An 11,185-nucleotide genomic window follows, 5' to 3' on the forward strand; every position below is an offset into this window, starting at 1 on the left:
TCTATTAACTCTTTATTGTAGATACTATTTTGTGTTAGCCTTCAAACCCTCATTTGCATTCCTTTGTAAAAAATTCAAATTTCATTAAATATGTAAACAAGAGTATTAAGATAATACCTCCTTTACAGAGTGACTGGTTCGGATCAAGCGTCTATGAACACGTGCACCCAGAAGATGTGGAGAAAGTAAGAGAACAGTTGAGTACCCAAGAGCCAGCCAACCAAGGACGTATTCTCGATCTCAAGACTGGAACTGTTAAGAAGGAAGGCCATCAGTGTAAGTATTTATGCAGTTAGATACTGTTTGTTTATGTCTATGAGTAGTGTTCCTCACAGAGGATTGGATAGAGGTACCTGGCAATTTATATCCATAGTGCTTTTCTTATCTGTTCAGTCCTTGCTCTAATGAATAATCTGAACTTTGCTGCATCTTTATATAAATGCGTATATATCTATGTGACCATAGCATATTTTAATAACAAGATTATGCTTGTTATGTATGCTTGTCCATGACTTAAAAACAAAATTCCTAGGAAAGTATCACAACATTATATTTATTATTACTAGAGGACCTTAAGGACAGCATACCCAGCAGTGTGTATGGTGAAGGGATTAACCTTGGTCAGTTTAGGATTGATGAGATGAAGACAGTTGTGATAATTTAAAAAATGATGCTAATTACCTTCTTTTTTTACAGCATCAATGAGACTGTGTATGGGCTCCAGACGTGGATTCATTTGTCGCATGAAAGTTGGTGCAGTTACTCCAGAGAACATGAATTCTGGTCACCTAAATCGGCTGCGTCAGAGAAATTCCTTAGGCCCCGCAACTGATGGACATAACTATGCTGTAGTCCATTGCACAGGTTACATCAAGAACTGGCCTCCTACAGGCGTGCAGGTACAGTGCCAAAACTTTACAGTGATTTTGAGGTTATTAGTCAAGACATTTTTTCTTCACCTTGACTGATATAATGTAAGAATTGACACCTTTGTATTATGCACAATTTTCTTTATTTTTCTTGCAAGTATTTAATATATGAGCAGGTCATATGAAGAAAAAAGATTAAAATTACTTTTTATTTCTGATTACTTTGTAAAAGTGCACCTACTTACATTTGTCACTTATTAAGAGATGCTCAAAATGTCTGGAAAGTTAGAATGATAATTTCCATCAAAGTGTGGCATGTAATAAAAATTTTGTCTGTATCCATTATTAATTATTTACATTTGGTACAGTGTAGGCCATATTGAAGATTAACCTACTCATTTTGAATGTAGTCTGAAATATAAACAATTGCCAGAGAATGGTCAATTTTGAAAGTGACATTCAAGTTCATTATTTTTAATCACTAACATTAAAAATAGCTGAAAGAAAATTTCACTCCGACAGATGGACCGAGCTGAAGAGGAGGCTCATGGATCCACCCACTGCTGCCTTGTGGCTATTGGCCGCCTTCAGGTTACCTCGGCACCAAACACCTCAGATCTCATGGGATCAAACTCGCAAAATGGTTAGTCAAAATGGTAGAAAGATATTTTTAGGCCACTTGCAATTACCGCTCGAGGAGGTTATTTGCACTTTGGAATGTATGTTCTCATATGGCTCCTCTTTTTCATCAGTCAAGTGGTTATTGTAGCAAGTAGTAACATAGCAGTTGAAATTATTTTAATTTCATATTTATATTATGTGACAAATTCATTCTACATTGCATTAGCATTCAATATTTGGCAGACTTCACTGTAAACAAATCAAGTCCTTTTGTATTCTAGCACTTCTTGCATACAAGTTGCTTGATATAGACTTGTACAATACAGTTCCTCAATCAATTATCTTACATTTTTAAACATTTTGATTTTTGAAATGTTTTAGGAAAAAGAAAGGTTATGTGTGCATTTAGCAGTATTGATATTATTTTTCTTTGGCTACCATGTAAATTACTGTCAATTTATTATCACCCTCATCCCTTTTAAAATAATTTGTTACAATGAGTGTTTTTAAAAAAGCAGGAATGATTGCCATTTTGTATTAAGTATTTTTTTCTGGGAAAAAGGAACAAGGCTTTTTGGTACTGACATCCAAAGGGTTTTTATTAGGTATTATCCATGCCAATGGAAATTTTAGTAAATTGTCTGTAGGTTCATTTTATTTATGAAGTTTAAGTCATTTATGTAAGTGAAAGCATTGCATCTCTGCTTGTGAGACTTTGAACTAGTAATTTATCAAATTATATACATTCCTTTTTCAGAGTTCATTTCTCGTCATGCCATGGACGGCAAGTTCACTTTTGTTGACCAGCGGGTTATGACAGTCCTGGGATATTCTCCACAAGAGCTGTTGGCCAAGCCATGCTTCGACTTCTTCCACCCAGAGGATCAGACGCACATGAAGGAAAGCTTCGATCAGGGTGAGTGCAGAATTGTGTAAATAATTACCCTTGCAGAAGAGAGTGGAAAAAAAGTAGAGGGTTATAAGTGGTTTTCTGAATATACATTCTATTCCTCGTCTGTGGGGAATGGATACTCTCCTGCCCACAGATGGATTGCAAGTAATTAGAACATGAATTGATGTCGACTTTCCTAGGTTTGGTTGGAAGCTTTTTCTAAATATGCTTCATTTTTCTTGCAGTATTAAAACTGAAAGGCCAAGTGATGTCGGTTATGTACCGCTTCCGTGGAAAGAACCGAGAGTGGGTTTGGCTGAGGACTGCCGCCTTTGCATTCCTCAACCCATACACAGATGACATTGAGTACATTGTCTGTACAAATAATGCAGCCAAGTAAGTGATGCTCATTAATGGTAGATGAGTACTATGATGAATGTTTTTAATAATGATAGATTACCAAAGTATCAGTTTTTCCCATTTATATTAGGTATGACATTTGGTAGTAGGATGCCGTAGTTTGTACTGCCTTCTGTTGAACTTGCATTATCACTGTGGTTTTCACAGTAAGAGTGAATGAACTAAGTAAAGAGAATAACACCTCCAACCAATTTCCCCCCAGAACTGTCCAAGGAGGCGGTGAAATGAGTGCCAACACGGAGCACCAGGAAGTCAGTTCGGTCAGCAGTCAGTATGGCACCCATCAGCCAGGCTTGGAATACTCTTTACAGCGGCAGAGAGAACTGTACCCACACATGGTCCAGTCACACATTCACAGTACGTGTTTTAAGCTTGAATATTTAAAAAGCAAGAAGTCCTTTTGGATTTTTTTTTTTTTTTTATTGGCTTGTTAACCCAAGTGAGGTCCTTCTTTTGTGTGTGTACTAGGAATGGTTAAGGGTGTTGGCATTGGTGTGTAGTAGACTTTGGGGAAAATAGATGGTCCATTAAAGTTGTAACTGGAGACTGGTAGCCTTATTTTACTTTACCATCATCTTTTTGTGGATTCATCCCCTTTATTTTTAACACATTAAAGAAAAGAAAAAAGAAAAAAGAAAAATCAGCCATTGCTTTATTTTTAAGCCATAGAGTAGGTCTTTTTCTGTGAAACATCAAAAGCTGTATATTTTGTCTTTTGTGGATGACCCAAATGCTGGGGTCCAAAGTGTCTGAGCTGAAGATTAAAACTTGACCATTCATCTTCAGGCACTGATCTTCCTGATGATGGAACCTTCCAAATAAGTATGTTGAAGTCTGTATATCACAATATATATATAAATAAATATGTCAAAGAAAAAAACAACACCTGTAGCGCTTTTAATTAACAAGAGATGATATAGCGACTCAATCTCATGTTAGCCAAGTTCCATAGTTGTGTAATTCTATTAGCTTATTCACTGGAAAACATAGCACTGTATTTTAAGAAACCTGTAGACAACAAGATGTTTCGTTAAGATTCTGTTTTGTATTTGTGTATTTGCAGTTTCTATCTTGCTTTCACTCACACTTGCTCTAACTATTACTCTGGGTAATGCACATCTCTCTTCCTCTTCTCCTATGCTTTTTTCTCTCTCTTTATTCCCCTATCTGTATTATCCCTCTTCCTGTTTTCCCTTCCTCTTGCTTTGTACTTCTCTCTCACCCATCCTCTCCCCTTCCCTTTTCTCTTTCTACTTCTCTTCTCTCACTCTTACTCACTTGCTCACTCTGGTAGATAAAATTAATGATTTTGTTTGTTTGTTTCCTTTTTGTTTTATCAATGTTGATATTTTTGTTCTGTTTGTGTTTTTGATGCCTATTATTTTGTAGTGAGTATTTTCTGTATACCAAATGGCACATATAGTTCATAAGGATAAGAGTATTTGTTTTTAGATTTGGATTATTTATTTTGAAAAACCATTTTGAATTTATTTTTATTTAATGATTGTATTGATTTTTCCATGTTTTAATTTTTCAGCCTTCTCTAGAGATTAAAGTTTGCCAAAACATTTAGATTAACTGAAATTTTCTACACAGGCTCAGTCACCTTTTTAAAGTTGAAGATTATACTCATCATGGCATTTTTTGGAGAGTTTTATTTTTTCTCTTGTGCCCTTTTTTAGTTTGATTTTATATCCTGAAAGAAACCTCAGTCTTCACAAACAGTCTTGCATCAGCTTGAATAACATTTCCGCCCCCTCTTCTCCTCTTCTTCTGCAGCAGGTTCCGGGAGACCGAGTAGTACCCAGGGTGTGTACAGTGGCTATGAGGCTGGGGCTTCACCCTTAGCTGGCTACTCCCCAACCAACCCTCAGGCCACTTCGCTCACCTCCCAGTCCTCCTCCAGCCTTCCACGCAACACAAAGTCGTCCTCGCCTCCATCTACGGCACAGGCAACTGCTTGGTCCAATCCACACATCAGACAGGTAGAGTTTTGTGCAGTGCTGTGCTTTGCATGGCTGTGCCTGTGTGTGTGTTTGCCTGAATGTCCTTGTGTGTTCTAGTGTGTATGTGTGGATAACTGCATTTTTCCTTTATTTTTATTGCCTTTGTCTTATTCTCTTGGAAAAATGAAATTAAACATTGTCCATTATGAAAGACCTTGTTAATGCATCTGAGTCTGTGGCTTTTGACCTTTGTTCTTTTGTGACTAAGAATTGATTAATAGTCTACACTTCAGTGAGCAGCAAGGTGGATCTCTTTGTACATTAATTATCAATACCCTGAACCTGAAAATTATCATTTTCAAAATTTGAAGTGTATACCTATTTTATTTGAAAATATTTTTTAAGCAAAGTTTATCTCATTTTTTAAATATGACAAAAAGAAAGAGAGAGAGAGGAAAAAAAGTGACAAAGACAGCATTTAACTGAATTTTCCCACGTGCATTTCAGAGTGGCGACGGATACACTTACAGCAGCAACATGAGCCCGTCCCGCTCTCCCTCCACCCCCTCGTACACTCCCCGTTCTCTGCCATCGTACACTCCAGCAGCTGGCTCCTCAGGTTGGTAATCTGATAGATGGTGCTGGATGAGCTGAGGCTGATGTAAGCAGTTCAAGGCCAGAGTAAAGCACTCTTGTGTGGTATCAATAGGTAGTTCAGGATGGGAATAACTTTTTTTTTATTTTTTCATCGCTTATTTTTTACGTAATGATTTATTTGTTGTTTTTATTTTGAATGTGTATAAAGTATTAACTCTTTGCCTCTGGATGGCATGTATGTTGTGTTATCCCAGGAATGGGTATCTTGCCAGGGACTTGTATGTCAATTCAGTCACTGTTTTCTGTGTTGGGCAGAGGCTTGTGCAGGAGTTAGGTATTAAGAAAGGGAAAAAAAAAAAAAGTCTCAGTATTTACTATTGCATATACACCATGAAAATAAGTACATTGGTTGCCCTTACATGGCATGCACTACCATGTTTTATATGTGGGCAGTTGGAGTTCATGGTGCTTTAATCAGCCCAAAGGCATTGAGTTATTTTCTTTAAAGCTGGCAATGTGTATTATGCACTTTCATATTGTTTTTTTAAGTGCTGTTGTAATTTGTTCTTTGTGAAGATTGAGGATACTCAATTTTTATTTAGGGTTTACTTAAAGGTTATCTTGGCTGTATTACAGGAATGTGGCAGTATCCAAGCATAGGTGCGGAGGGGACGAGTGCAGGCCCATCCACCAGTTCAGGCCACCCGGGCACTGCCTCAGGTCACCACCCAGGCAGTGGTGCTCCAGGCACTCAGCCAGAGCTCACTGACATGCTGCAAATCCTCGACCAGTCTGGAGCCACGAGCTTTGATGACCTAGGAAACATGTTCAATACAAACTTTGAATGAGGACCCCAGAGTGTAGTGTTGCCCCTCACAAAAGACTCAAATGCGAGTGCTTCGACCGTTGCTGCTACTCGTAAGGTGAATTCGTAAGGGAGAGTCTTGGTATCCACCCACTACAACATTGTTCATTTTTATGTCTCAACAAGTGCCTCAACGACAGTCTGATCAGATTCGGTAATTCCCACATATTTTTTGTAGGTAGGCCTCTTTCTACTTCGCGAAGGTATGATGTCAGAATTGTTTATTTAGTGGAAAGTTCAAATATTACTGGATACTGGAACTCCCTTAACAAAGTAGCTTCCAGATTAGTTGCTGTCAACTGGGACAATGCCTGATTTACTGTACAGGCAGGACATTTGAGAAAAAAAAAAAAAAAAATATGTTGGCCTATGCATATTTACAGTGACAGGTACTTATCTGTCATAATGGGTAAACCATTATTATTGCATCTTTTAAAGTGTAATTAGGTAATTTTTTTAATATTGTAATTATTATAATGGTTTTATTTTTTTGTTATGCATTTGCACGTATTGAAAAGTTTTCTTTGATACATGCAGCAAAATTTGCATTGTATCTGTGGAAAAACCAGCATTTATTTGCTTAGACAGTATTACCCTCTACAGTGCAACCTTTGGAAAATATTCCATATGCTGTAGTAATAATCAAATTGCATTTATGCAATAAGGTTTTTTTTTCTCCTTTTTTCTTTTTCTTTTATCTTATTTGTTTTTGCTGCTGGTAATCAAAGTGTTTCGTCCTTGTATAGGTATTAATTTTATGGTCCCTGAAAGGGAGATAATGATTGAATTATTTTTCCAAGCTGTACTTTATCATAACTTAGGGATTTCTCTACACTGTATATTTATGCACAATTTAGAGGAGTTAGCCTTCAAGCACATGTCCAGGAATGAAGAAAATGTGAGTGTCTCATTATTTTTTTATGTTTGCTTCTATGAGCCTAGCATTGGAGATTTGAAGAGATCTTTGCCGTGGATGCAATATGCATGTGCTCATTTTTATTTCACTTCTCACCCCATGCAAACCAAGCAACATCCTCAGTAATCAGAGCAACAAAGCACACTCTTCATTTGTCAATCCTCATCTGCCACCGCGCAGGGTCTTCCAGGCTTCAACTTACTGTGAAACTTCATTTCCTGTTCCAGATGGTTTGGAGGAACAGACACTATTGGTTCTCTCTCTCTCTCTCTTTTCCGTTTTTGTTTTTAATCAAATCTGCGACGACCTTGTTGCTGAGGTTGACGGCAGGTGCGAACAGGGTCATGTGGGGGCGAGTTCATTGCAGGTAGGGTGGTCAGGGTCTTTCACTAATTGTTACTCCTTAGATATACTGTTTTGTTGAACTTGGGGTTTAGGGCACTAACATTCTTCCTCATTAAAAGAATGGTGAACAGGAACATAGATGGTCTTTTCATATTTGTAGTTCAGGTGTCTAATATTATGCTCCTTTTAGGTAGATTTTGTGATTGTAAATTTGTCTGTCTTACTACTTTGAAGGTTGAATAACCATTATGCAGTTGTTTTGTTTTTTCTGTTTATTGGAGCTTTGATGCTATTGATATAGTAGCTCAGTTTGTACAATGACTGTGTAATATATATTTTGTCTTCTTATGATGTCAGTACAAGGTATCTCAGAGCTCTGAGAGCAAGTTTTGCACGGCTGGTGCACTGTCACCAATATCTATTTAATTTTGGACATATCATTCGTGGCTAGAGGGAGAAATGGGCTTATGGCTTGGTACAAAAAGGCCCATGGACTGAGACTTGATACAGGTTTTTTTAGTTTTCTTTTTTTTTTAATATCTGCAAAAATCCAGTGTAGCTAGCTGATTTTGTAGCCAGATAGTGTTGGAAATACATTATAAGCATTCCTCTATTGTAATTTTAGGGTGGTGATAGAGAGATGTGTGCCATGTCTCCATGGGTTTTGTGCCAACAGGCTGCAAGCCTTGAATGTAACCTTGTTGAATACAGAACTAGGTAAAATTGGACAGCAGTCCAACTTCTCAAGAATTAGTGGAAATTTTGGATAAAACTTCTTTTTCTTTGTAAAAACAAGGTTTGACAGTATCCCTCAAGTCTGTAGTTGTAGATGAATAAAGACGGATCTGCAGATGTCTGCAATTTTGGGTCTTTGTTGTGTGTATGTAATATCAAGCATGATTGTGTATGCTTTGAAAGATTTACTTGTGTACAACTGAAGGTTTATATATATAAGGGGAGTCATACCTGTAAATACAAACCAGTACTGTATGCAAGTGTGAAGACCATTTATTTTATTGTACTTTAACTGATAACTAACCAAATTGTTAATATGGGGCTGGTATGGATGTACAATGATGTTCACCCAGTGACGCAAATCAAGGAACTGTGGAAGAAAGTGAAAGCAAAAACTAGGAACCAGAACAAAAAACGTGTGTTGCTGGTCATATGAGCGCAGCATGGAAGTTGTAGTGTGTGTATTAATCAAGGTATTTAATTATGTTTTTAAGCCATGATTTGTGCATCAGGAAACATGAGGCACAAGTTGGAATAGCTTTGTCAGTGGCCATATTAATATAAGGGAAGACTGTGTTGTGGGTCCTGTGTGCGGAGCCCAAGGAGCAAGCCGTTGGTCCACCTCACCAAGGAGCTCTGCCAGTGCAATATTTGCTGCAACACCATGCCAAGCTAGTGGGGCATGGCTGACTTTTTTGTCACAATAATCATCTGATATACTAATTAATTTTTGTACAATTGTAATCCACTTCAAAATACAATTAGAATTACTTCAAATAATCCTAGCCACTTTGTGTGAACTGGGGAAAAAATATAAACAAAAAACAGAAAATCTGTAGCCCAAAATGAGATCTTATTTAATTTCCCCTTTGTATGTTAAATCTTTTTAACTGGGGAAATGTGTGTGGGCTTCTTGTCCAGCCGCAAAGGCTGATGTTTCATTGCAAAGTCCGGTGAGATTAAAATTGAATTCTTGTCTGCTCCAAAATACCAAACGAGAGATACTTGTTTACAAAATACATTGATTTATGGATGTGTATCAGGAACTCTCATCATTGTATTCTGTAAACCAGTGTGTGTGAATTGGTTTGATTACAGACCTAAGAATTATTTTGAATCACTATGTAACACACAGTAAAACATAATTTTTATATGCATTTGTAAGATGTTGAAACATCACAGAACTTTCACTAATTGATTAATTTTTCATCCTCTATCGTTTATACTTCTGTATAAAAAAGAAGAAATGTTTTCAGTGTTGCGAACCTTGACTATGTTGGCAGGACCCGACGGGATGCTCAATTACAGCTGGCTGTCTAGCATACTTTCCCGAGGACTGATTGGCAGTCAGGGTTGCTCATGCTCACCCCTCTGCGCTAGTTGGTCATGATGATCACAACTCTTTTTAAACTATTTATTTTTAGATATTTTATTACCAGTTGCCACCGCGTGTATTTATTACAGAAATCAGTAGCTTTAAAAAGGATAGATCTGTATGTTAGTTACAGGAATAGAGGTTTTATTACAGTCGCTTCCACTGTCATGGATGGAGGTTGTTTGTGGAAGCTTTGTAGGTGTCCAGCACAAGTTACCATTAAATATGTAATCATTTTTACATAAGTTAAAAAAAAGTATTGAAGAAAGAAAACTGCAATCAAAGTATGTATGTTATGTCCCTTGTGTGGGGGAAGGGGCAATCATCTCACTTAAAATGGGCCAACAGTCCAGGTTTGGGCTAACATAGTCACAGGTTGGGAATTCACCTGTTCTCTGTATGTAAATCACTGTCTTCAGTACCATTTTTATATAAGTATGAGTGCAATGTTTTTTAGAACAATTATTTAAGTACATAGACCTAGCAGTATTAGTGTATGCTACCCTCTGTTAACATAGCTTATGTAAAGGAACTGTATTTGCAGATGGAGCACAGGTGAATTCACTGAAATGACTGTCCTGTGTGTCTACTCATTATCTAGTACTACTTCTAATAAACTTACACTTATCGGACTTTAAGTATGTAAATTACTGACGTATAAATAAACTTATGTCCGCAGTTGTTGTTTTTTCTTGGCACACCCTTCTATGTTTCATTTTTTGTTAGCTAAATAATTTTATAATTATTTTGGGTTCATTATGTTTCGGTGGGTCTTGCCCATGAGTCATCTGATTTAAATTTAAGGTGTAAATGTGGGGCGTAGAAGGGAAATCAGTTACTTCATCTCTTAATGACATTAAGATATAATTTAACATTAATGTGGCATTTGCAAGGTTAAAATAGAAACTATTCTTTCAAAATAAACCTTGTAATCTTTGGCTTTACAGAAAAATATGTATCATTCTGGTGAGAAAGGCATTAGATAATAGTGTGTGATGGTACAGAACTAGTATCCATACTCAAGTTCCTCCCTAATTTGATTCATTAATAATGTAATAGTACTAAGGCAAACAGAAAGAAAATGTTATAATCAAGCTGTGAGACAGAATTATTTAATTGGTGTATCTTCTAGTGATGGCAATTTGTTTTGAACTGAAGGTAGTGGCAAAAAAAATCTGTCTCACAGCGGAGAGATAAGTTGGTATCAGCTACAGTTCTGAAGTCTTGGTTCCTTATTACTTTTGGTTAGACTTTATCAGGTCTGTTGCAAAGAATTTCACGATCAACCCAAATACTTTCGTGGAAAAAGGCTTTGGACTCCCACACACACAAGCACGCACCCTACCTCCCACAAAATAATCTTTCCTGTGAGGTTAGATTTTCTCGCTTTCTCTCACTTGGCCCTTTCTTTCGCCATCACGTCCTCTTTACCTTCCCTCTCCATGTCCTCCTCCATGGCTCTAGGCCTCCACCTCCATTTCCTCTTCCTTAAAAGGCTCAGTTCACCCTACCTCTCTGCGCTCCCAAACCAAATGAGACTATGCATATTCCCTTAACATCACATCTACCAGATGTTATCTGCTTTCCTGCCTTTAGAGCCCATG

The 11,185-nt window shown here is 37.2% G+C and overlaps 1 protein-coding gene across 1 annotated transcript in view; it reads left to right on the plus strand.

Annotated features, from left to right (window-relative positions):
- The window catches only part of LOC125039203 (aryl hydrocarbon receptor nuclear translocator homolog), a gene marked incomplete in the record, with an annotated part of 72,128 nt that extends 61,869 nt beyond the window's left edge, over positions 1-10,259 (plus strand). Inside the window, 9 exon segments of the mRNA XM_047632989.1 lie at positions 129-276; positions 697-899; positions 1,392-1,512; positions 2,248-2,406; positions 2,628-2,778; positions 3,005-3,159; positions 4,582-4,787; positions 5,256-5,367; positions 5,982-10,259. Of these exon segments, the coding sequence (XP_047488945.1) occupies positions 129-276; positions 697-899; positions 1,392-1,512; positions 2,248-2,406; positions 2,628-2,778; positions 3,005-3,159; positions 4,582-4,787; positions 5,256-5,367; positions 5,982-6,193 (1,467 nt within the window).
- Positions 10,260-11,185: the final 926 nt, after the last annotated feature.

This window comes from Penaeus chinensis, chromosome 26, assembly GCF_019202785.1.
Source record: "Penaeus chinensis breed Huanghai No. 1 chromosome 26, ASM1920278v2, whole genome shotgun sequence".
NCBI classification, from domain to species: Eukaryota; Metazoa; Arthropoda; class Malacostraca; order Decapoda; family Penaeidae; genus Penaeus; species Penaeus chinensis.